The 12,068-nt window shown below is 38.9% G+C and overlaps 1 protein-coding gene and 1 long non-coding RNA gene across 10 annotated transcripts in view; one reads left to right on the top strand and one right to left on the bottom strand.

Annotated features, from left to right (window-relative positions):
- Nucleotides 1–319: 319 nt before the first annotated feature.
- On the top strand, nucleotides 320–5,464 carry LOC108896816 (uncharacterized). Of its 2 annotated transcripts, none has more exons than XR_001963187.2 (3): nucleotides 320–933; nucleotides 1,517–1,812; nucleotides 4,367–5,464. It is a non-coding gene; the product is annotated as an uncharacterized LOC108896816 (long non-coding RNA). The 2 variants fall into 2 exon arrangements; XR_001963188.2 differs by having other exon boundaries at nucleotides 386–933; nucleotides 1,631–1,812.
- The window catches only part of epb41l2 (erythrocyte membrane protein band 4.1 like 2), a 50,227-nt gene continuing 43,045 nt past the window's right edge, over nucleotides 4,887–12,068 (bottom strand). For all 8 annotated transcript variants that reach the window (XM_018696054.2, XM_018696061.2, XM_051071955.1 and 5 more), the window contains 5 exons: nucleotides 11,429–11,557; nucleotides 10,980–11,078; nucleotides 10,577–10,657; nucleotides 8,987–9,101; nucleotides 4,887–8,617 (listed from right to left, as the gene is read on the bottom strand). In XM_018696054.2, the coding sequence (XP_018551570.1) occupies nucleotides 8,997–9,101; nucleotides 10,577–10,657; nucleotides 10,980–11,078; nucleotides 11,429–11,557 (414 nt within the window). In that variant the 3' untranslated portion in view covers nucleotides 4,887–8,617; nucleotides 8,987–8,996. The remainder of the gene's footprint in view (nucleotides 8,618–8,986; nucleotides 9,102–10,576; nucleotides 10,658–10,979; nucleotides 11,079–11,428; nucleotides 11,558–12,068) is intronic.

Below are 12,068 nucleotides of genomic sequence, written 5' to 3'. Positions count from 1 at the left end.
CAGTACTCCCCCTGATCAAGAGGGTATCAATGTCTGTTGGTGAAGATAAACAGACAAAGGGCAGACTGAAAGGGACACAGAAAAGACAAGAGAAACAAAAGAAGAAAAGAGGGAGGGAGATAAGACAAATTAGAAACATATTTCTAATTAGAGAAGGACCAGCTGGAAAAAACGAGTGTGTGTGTGTGTCTGTGTGTGTGTGTGTGTGTGTGTGTGTGTTTTATGACACTGTGAGCAAGCAGGTCTAAGGTTCAACAATCAAAACATTACTGGAGGCCACAAAGCACACTCACAGAGGACAAACAAGTATCACAATTTTCTTACTGTTTTGAGGACACTGAAACTTGTAGTAACTGCTCACACATTTCACTCTATATTCATGTATCTTACATACAGACATGAATACACTAATGTAGAAAAACACAGTGGCCAGGCTAGTGTAGCTAATCTTCTTAGTAATCACAAGGTTTGACTGTTGAAACAGAACAAAGTTCACATTGTCAACAACAACAGAGGTGGGACTTCTACCAATGAGAGAGAGACGGTGAGAAAAAGAAACCAGAAAGAGAGATAAAAAAGAAAGACGGACACAAAAGAAGAGAGAGAGATCATTAAGAGAATCACGACTTTTACCTCTGGACTGAGCCAACCATCTTTTCTCACTGAGGAGCTGTTCTTTGGAATATTTCACTACCTGCTGCACTGAAACATGGTGTGACACTGAATGAATTCTACAAGTTCCTTTTAAGTCCATTAGTTATGTGACTGCCATCGCCAGAGCGTCACCTTTGACCTTCACTTCAATGCTGGCTACTGGAGACAATTTAACATCTGGAAGTACAACTGTTGGGACAACTATGCAGAAGCTCACCGAGGATATCTAACAGCCATCTGCAAGTCATTTAAATTTACATTTAAGGAATCCCAAAAACTGTAAGTAGATTGTGTAGAATACCTGCATGTCTATCTGATAAATGCTGTGTCTTTAACACATCAAGACTGCACATCTTGTAGGTGCAGGATTATGAGTTACATTATTGCAGTTTATAAGTAAAACATGCATATCATTAGCTGTTACACAATTTTGTACCACAGTTTTACAATCTCTCCATCACAATTTGTCTCCTGAAAGGTAATAACCAATCTACTTTAATGAAATTATTTTCCATTCCTTCATGGAAATCACATGAATTATATATTATGGTTTAGAACAATGTGGACAAGACTGTGCTCACTAGTAAAATATGAGCTACAACAACATTTACCCAGTCTCATTTTGAGTTAAGTTCTTACATGAGCCTGGAAATCTTGGTGGTTTTGAAAAGAATAATGGCCATCTACACTATGCCACCCTCTGACTTGTTTCCTTCTTCAGCAGGTATTAATATTTTTATTCTCAAAAGACTTTGCTTATATTCAGCTACCTCCTAATGAACACAGTCATTAAAATGCTGTTAAAAAATATTCTAAAATAACTTGCACATCTAAAAACTAATTTAGCTCGGTCTCACCCTAGAAACCTTGATGTCTTTGACCTGAAAATCACCTTATCTGACCATGTGTCAGATATCTCTCCTACTACCACATGTACCCTGACCTCTCCTCTTCTCTGACTGTTGGACTGGAGCAGCATGGAGGTGTTGAGCGGCCCCTGGGCTGACGTGGCTCTGCTCCTGCGACAGACCATCACACAGACAGATGGAGAGACAGGCAGCTTTCTTCTTCTCTGGCTCTTGGGCCTCCTGCTGTTTCTGTCTGTCTGTCTGCTGCTGCTGCAACTGATTATCTACCTCAGCTGGAAACTCAGACAGGGTAGGCATGTTATTAACTTTTCATGTCGAGCCCATGTACAGACCACTTGCTATGTTATATTAACAATGCTGCCGTGTAGCTAAATGAATACTGTGAGGAGAAGTTTTCTCTAGGGCCACACATACTGTGCTATAAATACATACCTTCATCTCCATGCTGGAAGGATTTCTACATAAAGAATGTACTCCAAATGGGAGATTCTACTTCATGCTCTCAATCGCTTATTACACACCTTTTTGTCTATGTCAAGAAAATATTCTATTTTCCTACCATCTTCCATGGCAAAACAAAATAGTTAACCTTCGCAAACACACACACACACACAGACTACCAACTGTGTCTTGTAGAGTTCTCATAGTCACACTGTCTTTTGAACAGTAACTGACAGCTCATGTTGCTCCCAGGTAGAAAAAATGTCTATGTGCTCCGAAACTTAGCTACACTCTAAATGATGAAAAACATCCAAAATAGGTTACAAGAAAAAAAAAAAACCCTAAGAACTTGGCAAAATGAAATTTTCAGGATGAAACAAAATTTGACTTTGGAGATAATAATCACTGAGAGCATTAGTTATACTGGCCTGGTTTCTGTGTAAATGTAGATATGGAAATGTGTGTGTGTGTGTGTGTGTTGGGTACTGCATGAAAAACCTGGAAACATGGCTTTTCTTTCATCTGTGTGTGTGTGTGTGTGCTCTGGTAACAAGCGTTTTATTGATAGGTGAGCCTGACCCCTTTGCTCTTTGCTTTGACATAACACACATAGCAAGTCATACACACATCCTGTAAAGATCATAGGTCCACTTTCATCATCTGCTCCCACTCTCATATGAAAGTGAAGATTACTTTTATGTAGACTTTCTTTAGCATAGTCCCAGTTTGTGATAAAAAATACATTTCAGCCTTGTAAATTTCAGTTCACAGTTCGTCCAGATGTCTGTTGTGTGAAGACCAAAAAGTCTGGTGTGTTCATGGTGACTACAATTTTGTCCCCATCAAGACTAGCTTTTAGTTTAAATCCTAAATTAGTGGACAAATCTAGTGATATTCTATATTTTTCTTACTGTCAATAAAACCCATTAAAAACCTGAACAAACAATGAACTGAGAATATTACAGGTACTATATGTGTATCCAGCATCTGATGTAGCTTACTCCTCTTGTTGACCAAAAACTACTAAAAACACATCAGTGAGCAGCACTGTTGGGCTGTAACAGAACTATGAACATGGACACTGGTTTAAGCAATAAAAAAAATAAAGTCATCCCACCATAGATAATAAAACAACAAATGTGCATTAGAGTAATCAACAAATACACTATTTACTCCTGTATGTGTTACAAAAAATTACAGTGCCCAGCTTTGTTAGCAAAATACTCAGCATTTTCAAAAATTAAACTATTCTTTGGTGAACTGCTTTTAAAGATCTGTGTCTTTAATGAGAATGAATGAGCCTGACTCAATGAAGAGGACAGGAGAATCAGTGTGTCAGTGCATCGTCTGCTGTTTATTCTGAAGCCAGTTAGAATCAATTACAGTTAATCTTACACCTGCAGCTTACATTCAAACTAAAGAAAAGCACTTTCCATTTAAGAGTTTAGTGTTTTACTGACTCGGTACTTGATGAGAAATACTTCTGTCAGCACCTGTCCTCTGGTGATTAAATAACAAGCAGTCAGATGCTAAAGTTGCATTTAATGTGGGTAACTGATGTGTACACTGCCGCAGTGTGGCACTTTTAATACAGTATAAACTCACTCAGTGATGTGGAGGTCCTTACTGCCTTTCCCCAAGTGACTTTTGTGTCGAGACATCCAACGTTCACCAGACCGGATGGGAAAACTCTGCAGCTTGCAAAACATGAAAAGCCATTCTTTCAAGCTTCTAATTAAACATGCCCATTTCTAGTAACAAAAAGTAAACAACCAAGAAAGCAATGTATGGGAAACTGTCAATTACAAGTATAGGTTACTTATATGAAATATATTCAATAATGTTCAAAGTAGTTATATTTTCTGAGCTAGCTTAGTGCTAGCTAAGTAGTAAGCTAACTTAAACTGCAAAACAGACGTCTGCTGTCAATGCAATAAGCAAGTTAGAAGGTTCGAGATATTGTGATAAGATTCAGAAGAATTATTCTTATTCTTATTCGATTTATTTAACTGCATTAAAGAGTTAAACTGCAGACGTTTGTTTACCTGCTGCTGACACACCTGTGACCATCACCACAACAGGAGGAGGGCTAATCGAATAGTGGCCCTCATTGCGCATGCGCTTATATAATTACTCGTTCAATGACTAGTATCATTCTTAATTATTTTAAAAAGTTTGAACTAATATGGAAATGTGCAGTATGTCGGGGAAAACTGCTGAAACACAGTGTATAATTTAAGAGTTAATATTTCAATGTTGCCAAAGCTAGGCTAAATTAATGACTCCCATAAACCCTTGGTGTGTAACTAAAACCAAGCTACTCGCCATGTGGTTTATATTCTGTGACCCATATTATATTTTCCTCAATCTTGATCTGTCTATATTCTTTCTTTCTTCCCCAGTTGAGGCTGATCTGTCCGGGTTTCAGCAGGACAGAAGCGCCATCCACAGGCAGATGTACAGAAGCACACACCTGAGGAGGAGGAGCGTTGGGTCGCATTCACACACCTGACCGGACACACGCTTCTTCAACATTACGTTTTAGCATAAAAACTCTAAACTCTGTCCTGACTGTTTCATTCAGTCCTGCCAGTTAGTGTAGGTTCAGCCTGTCTCTACAGAGCAATGAGGCTGATACGAAGACTGACAAATACATGGGAGAGACATTTGTCGTGATCAAACCACCTTAAAAGGATGAAATTTGAAGCCTGTGTAGAAAACTATTTGCTGTTATACATCTGTGAAATCACTGTACCTCTTGCAACAGTCTGGAAACATCTAAACCTTTTCTGACAAATGTAACTGTAGGAAATGCTGCCATCAAAGCACAGGTCAACTCATGTACGTTAACATACAAGACTTGGTAGTTTTGAATCACGTGAACTTATTGAAATGAATGAAGGAATGAACTGACCAAACTGATTTCAGAGTAACAATCCTTTATTTAAACAGTGTTACACAGGGGAGGAGTGACTGTGTGTTGGGGGAGACACAAGACAATTAAGCTGCTAGATAGAAAAACCCTACTGGTGATCATTGGTTGGCTACGAGGGAGCAATGAGGCCGCTGGTTGGTTTTCCAAAACTTGTTTCTTTATAAAGTTTTGTTGAAAGTGAGGTTTTTTTTAATGTGATTAAAATACAAAATGATGCTGGTTTCTGTCTTATCTGTCCAAACTGTAGTACAGAGCCTGAGATTTAAATATTATGAGATTATACGCCAATGATAAAACATCAGCCCCCACATACAGGAAGTCATGACATTGTGTGAATCGGATGAATGTAACGATGCCCTCCATAATGTTGAGATCCCTGACAGTTTTAAAATCAGCTGGCCTAGAATCATCTTTTTCTTATCCACGAGTGCCCTTTATGGACTGTATATAAAGACCTTATGGAGTTTCCGTGGTAACAGCGTAAAACTTCCAAAAGTCAACCCCAACTCCATCTTTGTTGTTTTTTTTTAAATTTATCTTAATAAAAGTTACTGTTGGAAAGACATTCATTTGTCATTCTGTTTTTTTCTCAGGGTAAATCTCACATAAAAACTCATGAGAAAGAGCTACAAACATTTTGGAAGAACCTGACCTCGCAGCCCCAAAGCTCCTGTGACAGGATAAAAGAGCCCAGACACCCCCACTCCTGAAGAGAGGTTAAATCTGTGGCTAAAAGTACAAAAAGGAAATGGTGGCAGAAAATTTGATTGGTAGCGGTGTTCCTTCAATGTCAAAAAACACTGTGACGATGTTATAAATATTCAAGAGAGGGGGGCACAACAGATCCCACCTTTCAACAACTACACCAGTTCCACAGAAGGAAAAGACGACAAGTTACGAGAAAAGCTACAAATACCATTGCTGTGATATTACCAATGCTTTTTTAAAAGGTTTTTTGTTTTGAACAGTGAAAGCTTCCAAAGCTGCCTGGTGTTTTTTTTTTTTTTTTCTGCTACTTTGTCTCTTTACAAGAGGGTTAGAGGTTAAAGCTTTTCCCCTCGTCTGGAATGTCATTTAACTGCATAGTAGAAGTCAAACCAGTGTTTCCCAATAAAAACGCCAAGACGGTCATTACCACTCCATCATCTGGACGTGTGTCAGTCCAGAAAGAAAGTTTTAAAATGGCTTCAAATTATGGAGGTACACACTATTTTAGATGAGGAGAATGTGTCAATATTTCTTCATTAAAAGCAGATTAACTATTGTGTTGAGTCCAATGTAAAATGTCACTATGTCCAGTCAGACAGGAGGGTCAAACCTAGGCAAGTCCAGGTGGAATGTTTTTATATAAATAAATTTGTGGCACTTCTCTGAATACAATCAATTGGATTTTAAAGAATGTGTTTTTGTTTTTCGCTGCTCACACTCAAAATCTGTGTCGACTAAATGCATTAGACTGGAGCTCTTTGTTCTAACCCATTTAATCCCACCAACATTTAAACAAAGTCACATTTAAGTGGAAGTCTGCTCAACATTTGGGTTAAAGGACACAGAAAATGAATAAAACATCATGAGATTCCATTTAGGGGGTTTCAAGAGCACTTCAAACCCTCTGATACACTTCCCTTTAAGCTGCATTTCACTATTATGCTGTAACTGTTTCCACGTCTGTTTGTTGTGTGGTGTTAGATTCAGAGTGTTGTGTTTGCGTGGTAGAAACAGCTGAATGTAATTTGGAAACTGAAACACAAAAAAATCACATTAACGCAGCAGAATATTTGGTCGCTGTGAAAACAGTTACAACACAGCAGCCGGCATCGTGTCAAAGATAAACTTATCTAAACGTACTGTATGAGCCGAAGAGATAATCTGTTATCAACACACTCTCAAACCAATCAACACAGTGGCCTTCTATCTATACTCACTCAAGATACTCTTTCAGGATAAAAATGCGTGAAGACATGCTTAATTCGCTTCCAAATCTCATTATATCTAGCAGGTTTTGTTGACGTGAAATGAAGCTGGGAGTGAGCTTAAGTGCTGAACTACGACGACAAACAGGCTCTGATGCAGAGTTAGCAAACTGGTAGAACTTGCTTTATTCTGAACTTCGGACAGAACTGGTTTCAAGTTGTTCCAGCTGCGTGTCCTCATTTTGGTACCTGTGCTGGTCACGGCACAAAACTCTCTTAGAATAATTTAAAATTGCAGATTGTGTGTTAAGCTTTGTCCTAAGTACATTAAAACTGCTATAACTCACCGCAGGATGCAGAATAACATGACTGAAACTTGCCATTGCCATAGAAAAAAAGGCCAACATGCATCAATGTTCAAATTCTTTTTCACTCCCAAGTAGGCGACGGTCGGCACCATGCAGCACCGCCTCTATCTCCCAGTTATCCTTCTGTTTACTGGTCCCCTCTATCTCCCAATCAAAAGTCAGTCTACTGCTCCCTCGCTCCCCCGCGGCCCAGTAGGAATGGTTAGTGTCGTACGGTGGGCGGGCCCAGGGAGAGCGTTTAGCTAATGAAAAGCTGGATTACTGCTCCCATCTAATAACCTTCATTTAGTTTACTGTACAGAAAGTTGTATACACCAGCTTTAAAGTCATTCATTTTCATCTCTAATTCATTTCCTTTTAGTAAAAATGAACTGTAAAATACAGTTAAACCCACTGATCCAATTAAGACTCCTTCCATACTGTAAATGTTAAAATGTCTTGTCTTCTTTGACCTTCATAAAAAGTGAAATGAAATGAAAATGAACTCACTCAGCTGCTAGTCAACACACAAGGAATGTGGATGAATAATAACTATACTTACAAGAAAAAAAGACAATCATAAAAAAAAAAACCTGGCTGATTGGTTTTTACTGCAGTATTTTAAGTTACAGCTCCCTATGTTCTGGAATTATTAGTAACAAAATGTGATAATGTGACACATCTGGTTTCTACCATCATCTGACAGTGGTGTTTCTGTGTTGTCTTGCAAGCCTACCTGTTACTGTAAAACGTTTTTGAAGTTTTGAGTTATATTTCGGTTTCTCTCCACTTACTGATGTGAGGGAGGGAGCTGTAATTTAACAAATAATGTTTTTTTTGTTGTTTAGGAATGCACCAATAACACTTTTCCACTGCTGATACAGATTCCAAGTACAGAAATCAAACTTTTTGACAAAAATAATGATCAAGATAAAAGCTCCTGTGTGTGGAATTAAAAAGAAAACAAAACTTTTTTTACTGAAGGTCACTGGTACTGGTGAAATCATTAGTACAGTTATAGTCATCATTTTTAGCCTTGTATCTCATCAGAATTTGTTATCAGTGCATTCCTATAAGTTTTATTTTTTCAATACACGACAGAAACACTATCATCTCTCTTTTTGTAAAACAAACAGTTAAAGAAAAAAAAGCACTATTAAAAAATAAAAACACGCTACGAATGTTAAGCTAACAAAGTGGTTCTTTTTCTTCCCTCAAAAACAGCAAGGATATTATTTTTCTTTTACTTGGTTTTGGAGTGAGGGATTTATAGATGCACCACAGACATGTAAGAAAAAACCCGACTGGCAACTTCTCTCCATCAGTCTGACCCTTCTCCCTCCTGTTCTTTAGCTGCTCCTCCTCTCCTCGTCTTCCGTCAGTCAAGGTCGGTCGTCTCGGGGTGATGAAGGTCGATCAACGTCAACAGAGAAAACAGTCATGATGGGCCCTTCAGCTCTGGGAAAATACAGTTGGAGGCAATCAGCCTGGGGGTTGTGATGAGTGGCACTTAACATCAGTTTTCCTCTCAAAATATTCCCCTTGTGCTCCACACACACACACACACACACACACACAGACCTCCATCAGTCACGGCTTAAATTTAATATTCCCTCTTCTTCCTTGAACACTTTTGGCCTGTGTGATGACGGCTGATGCTTTTAGCAGCTTTATGTGTGGGAGTTTTTCTTTCATCGTACTGGTTTTTCACGTTTTGTCTTCAGCAAATAAACCTTTATATATCTGCACTCCCACAGTTAAACATCTCCAATATTACTTTCACCATGAATAATAATAATAATAAGCAGTTACTATTATTATTATTACCTGAGTTCAGTCAATCCTCCTCCTCAGCCAGTTCAGTTTCTTTATGAACCACCACTCTGGTAACAGACATGTCAGGATGTTGCTCTTTGGCCTCCTTAATGGCCTGGGCCAGTGCCTGCAGTACCGGGGGGCAACCACACAGTGGCAGCACCGAGCACAGCAGGCAGTGGAAGGGGGGGTGGGGTGGGGTGGAGGAGGGAGAGGGCAGGAAAATGGTGGAGTTAAATGAAAAATTAAATGAGAAGCATAAAGAAAAATGACGACAACGCTGGATTTACCATTAGTGTGCCATTTTATGTGTTTGGGGTTAACTGTGATGTAAATTATATGAAGTAGTGACATCAAGTGGGAAAAAAATTATTAAAAAGTTATTTCATTTCCAACTCAATGTCACACAAATCTGTTGATCTTGTGTAAATCCAGCAAATCAGAACATACAGGCAACTTAAATAAAACAGCAGACAAGGGATCATGCAGATCCAAAATACATTTTTACTTTTGCAAATATTTGAAATATTTGGAGGGTGTTAGATGCATTTTGACACCACAAATCATCATTTGTAAAAGAGTTTGTGGCACAAGTCAAAGTCTCTATTGTAAAGGAAATATTAATCTCCCATCACTTTCAAATATCTGAAATGTGTTTAAATGTATTTTATCAAGTTGTCAGACAAATGCAGGCCAAGATTTAGAAATCAAATAAAAAAATCACAGCAATCTGTATGTATACGGACAATGAGACTTTTTATCATTGTTATCCATATATATTGTTATGAATTATACTGTTTTGAAAGTTTGTCACATCCATATTAGGGGAAACTGAGGGGACTAAAAACTGAACATCTGCACTTAAACCTCAGAGTCATTGTTTCATATCAAATCCAATGCAGATGTACAGGGCAAACACAACAATGAACTCTCAGTGTCATTGTCCAAATACATTTGGACTGTGCAAACTCAGATGTGATCTCCTCAGTGTAGCTGCAGCATGTTGTATTCATCACATCTGGGGTACCAAAAAGTAAATATTTGATTTTCTCAAGGGCAAAGACAGAACATTAACTAATAAAAATGAGCAACAAAATCAGACGTGGCAAAAAAAAAAAACCAAAAAAATGGTTAAGACACCATTTTCTAGATGTATGGATGATTACATGAAGAGACAGATGTAGCAGATCTCAGCCAATGAGTGAAATTTGAGTGGGACTTGTGACTTGCGGGCATTTCTAATCAGTGATTAATGCATGAAATCGTGAATTCAGACAGCAAGCAACATGATCAACATGTCACCAGCTGCCTAATTGTTCCCTTCAGCCTAAGCAACCTGGAAAAAAACCCTCTGTGAACTAAATTAAAGTAAGCTGGGGATCAACATTTTGCTGTCAGCAGCCATCAGCAGCCACCTTCATCATTTCCCAGTCATCTGCTTTTCAATTCTGAGCAGAAAAATTTGGAGCTGCACCTTGGTTACACGTCTACAAAATGATTTTTGGAGAACCTTTTCACACATCACACAGAGAGAGACCCATCAACCAAGCTGCTGAAACACCAGGGAGAGCAGCGTGATCTGCTTCGTGACCGGAAACTGACCTGGTCGTGATCGATGTCACAGTCGCCGGTGATGACGATGCGTTTCTCGATCCTCGTCTCTGATAGGCCGCCCTTTAACGTCTGGAAGGAAAATTCATAACAACAATGCTTTGATGCCTGTCACAATGGGTTAATCGTGACCAATCAGAGCCCACCTGGGCGCAGGTGGGATACAGCTCAGTGGTGCATTGTTGCCCATGCAGTTGCCATGGGGATCTCAGATATACTGTGCGAAACAATGAAAAGATTAAGTAAATGTGTTTATGTTTGCAGAGCTTTTTTACAGCCATGTTTATGGTGGTTATGTAACATACAACAACTGAGCCGTCGTAATGAAACGCCATAGTAACACTGGTCCGACTGAAATGGATGTGTGCATGTGTAGATGTGCGTCTGTGTGTACCTTGGTGATGTGTGTGGTCGTAGTAGTACAGAGGGATTCAGAGGTGATTGTCTGAGCAGTCATTAACACTCCGGGCTCACCATCGCCATTACCATCCAACTGATAACAGGGGGAGACAAAAAGAGACAATTAGTTGTATATTACCAACAGAAAATCCCTGCTACATCTTTGATACTTAAAATAAACTCATTTGAAATTAACTTAGTTCTTCTAAAAGCAAAAAAACAACAACAACAACAAACTCTTTCACTGTAGGAGACGGAATGAATGATGGCGTCATGCACTGTTGCTAGAAGGGAAGCACTTTGGAACATTAACATTAATAAGCTTTACAGTAATGAGAAAGTCGAATTGACTCACCACAAATATAATATAAATCCTGAATGCTAACACGCGTAAGGAGGAAATGAAACATAAATAAAAGCTCCCTGTGTTTCTTAAGTGTGCACCTGTGCGGCTTCGTAAGTGATGGTCTTGGTTTCCGTATGTACGATGGGCACTTCTTTTGTAGCTATCTCAGTTTTCTGGGCTGCAAACGTGTCTGATATTGTCACCATTTCTGTCTTTACCACAGGTGGCTGGGGAGGGAGGAGAGAGAGATGTGAGGGGGGGAGGAAAGAGGGTTAATATATTAAACCTGAGACAGTTGGGGAAACAAAGAAACATGTTGTATTAAACTTCCTTTGGGATTAAAGTCACTTCCATTTCAGTCAATTAATATATAATTAGTTTTGTTTAGAAATAAGAAAAAAATGAAAATGAAAACTAGATGTATGCTTAATTATCACAAAATTAACTCTGGTTTTTAATTCAAATTTATTGTTTTGAAAAGGAAGTGATTCAGTTGTGCCACATGCAGCGGTACTCACAGCAGTAGTTGTAGATGTATAAACACAACATTATGCAAGTGAATGCAGCAAACTTCATGCAAGAAATTGAGAGCTCCGAAACTCATGCGAGTCAACACCACGAAATGCAGAATACGGCAGCCTCTACTCAACACCATGTGAGAGCAACAGCTACAACTGCAGCACAACTACAGAAATATCTTTGGTGTCAACATGCAGCTCAAAGTACGACACGGCACAG

Source organism: Lates calcarifer, linkage group LG7_1, assembly GCF_001640805.2.
Source record: "Lates calcarifer isolate ASB-BC8 linkage group LG7_1, TLL_Latcal_v3, whole genome shotgun sequence".
NCBI lineage: Eukaryota > Metazoa > Chordata > Actinopteri > Centropomidae > Lates > Lates calcarifer.
This window is presented reverse-complemented; position numbering and strand designations above follow the sequence as displayed.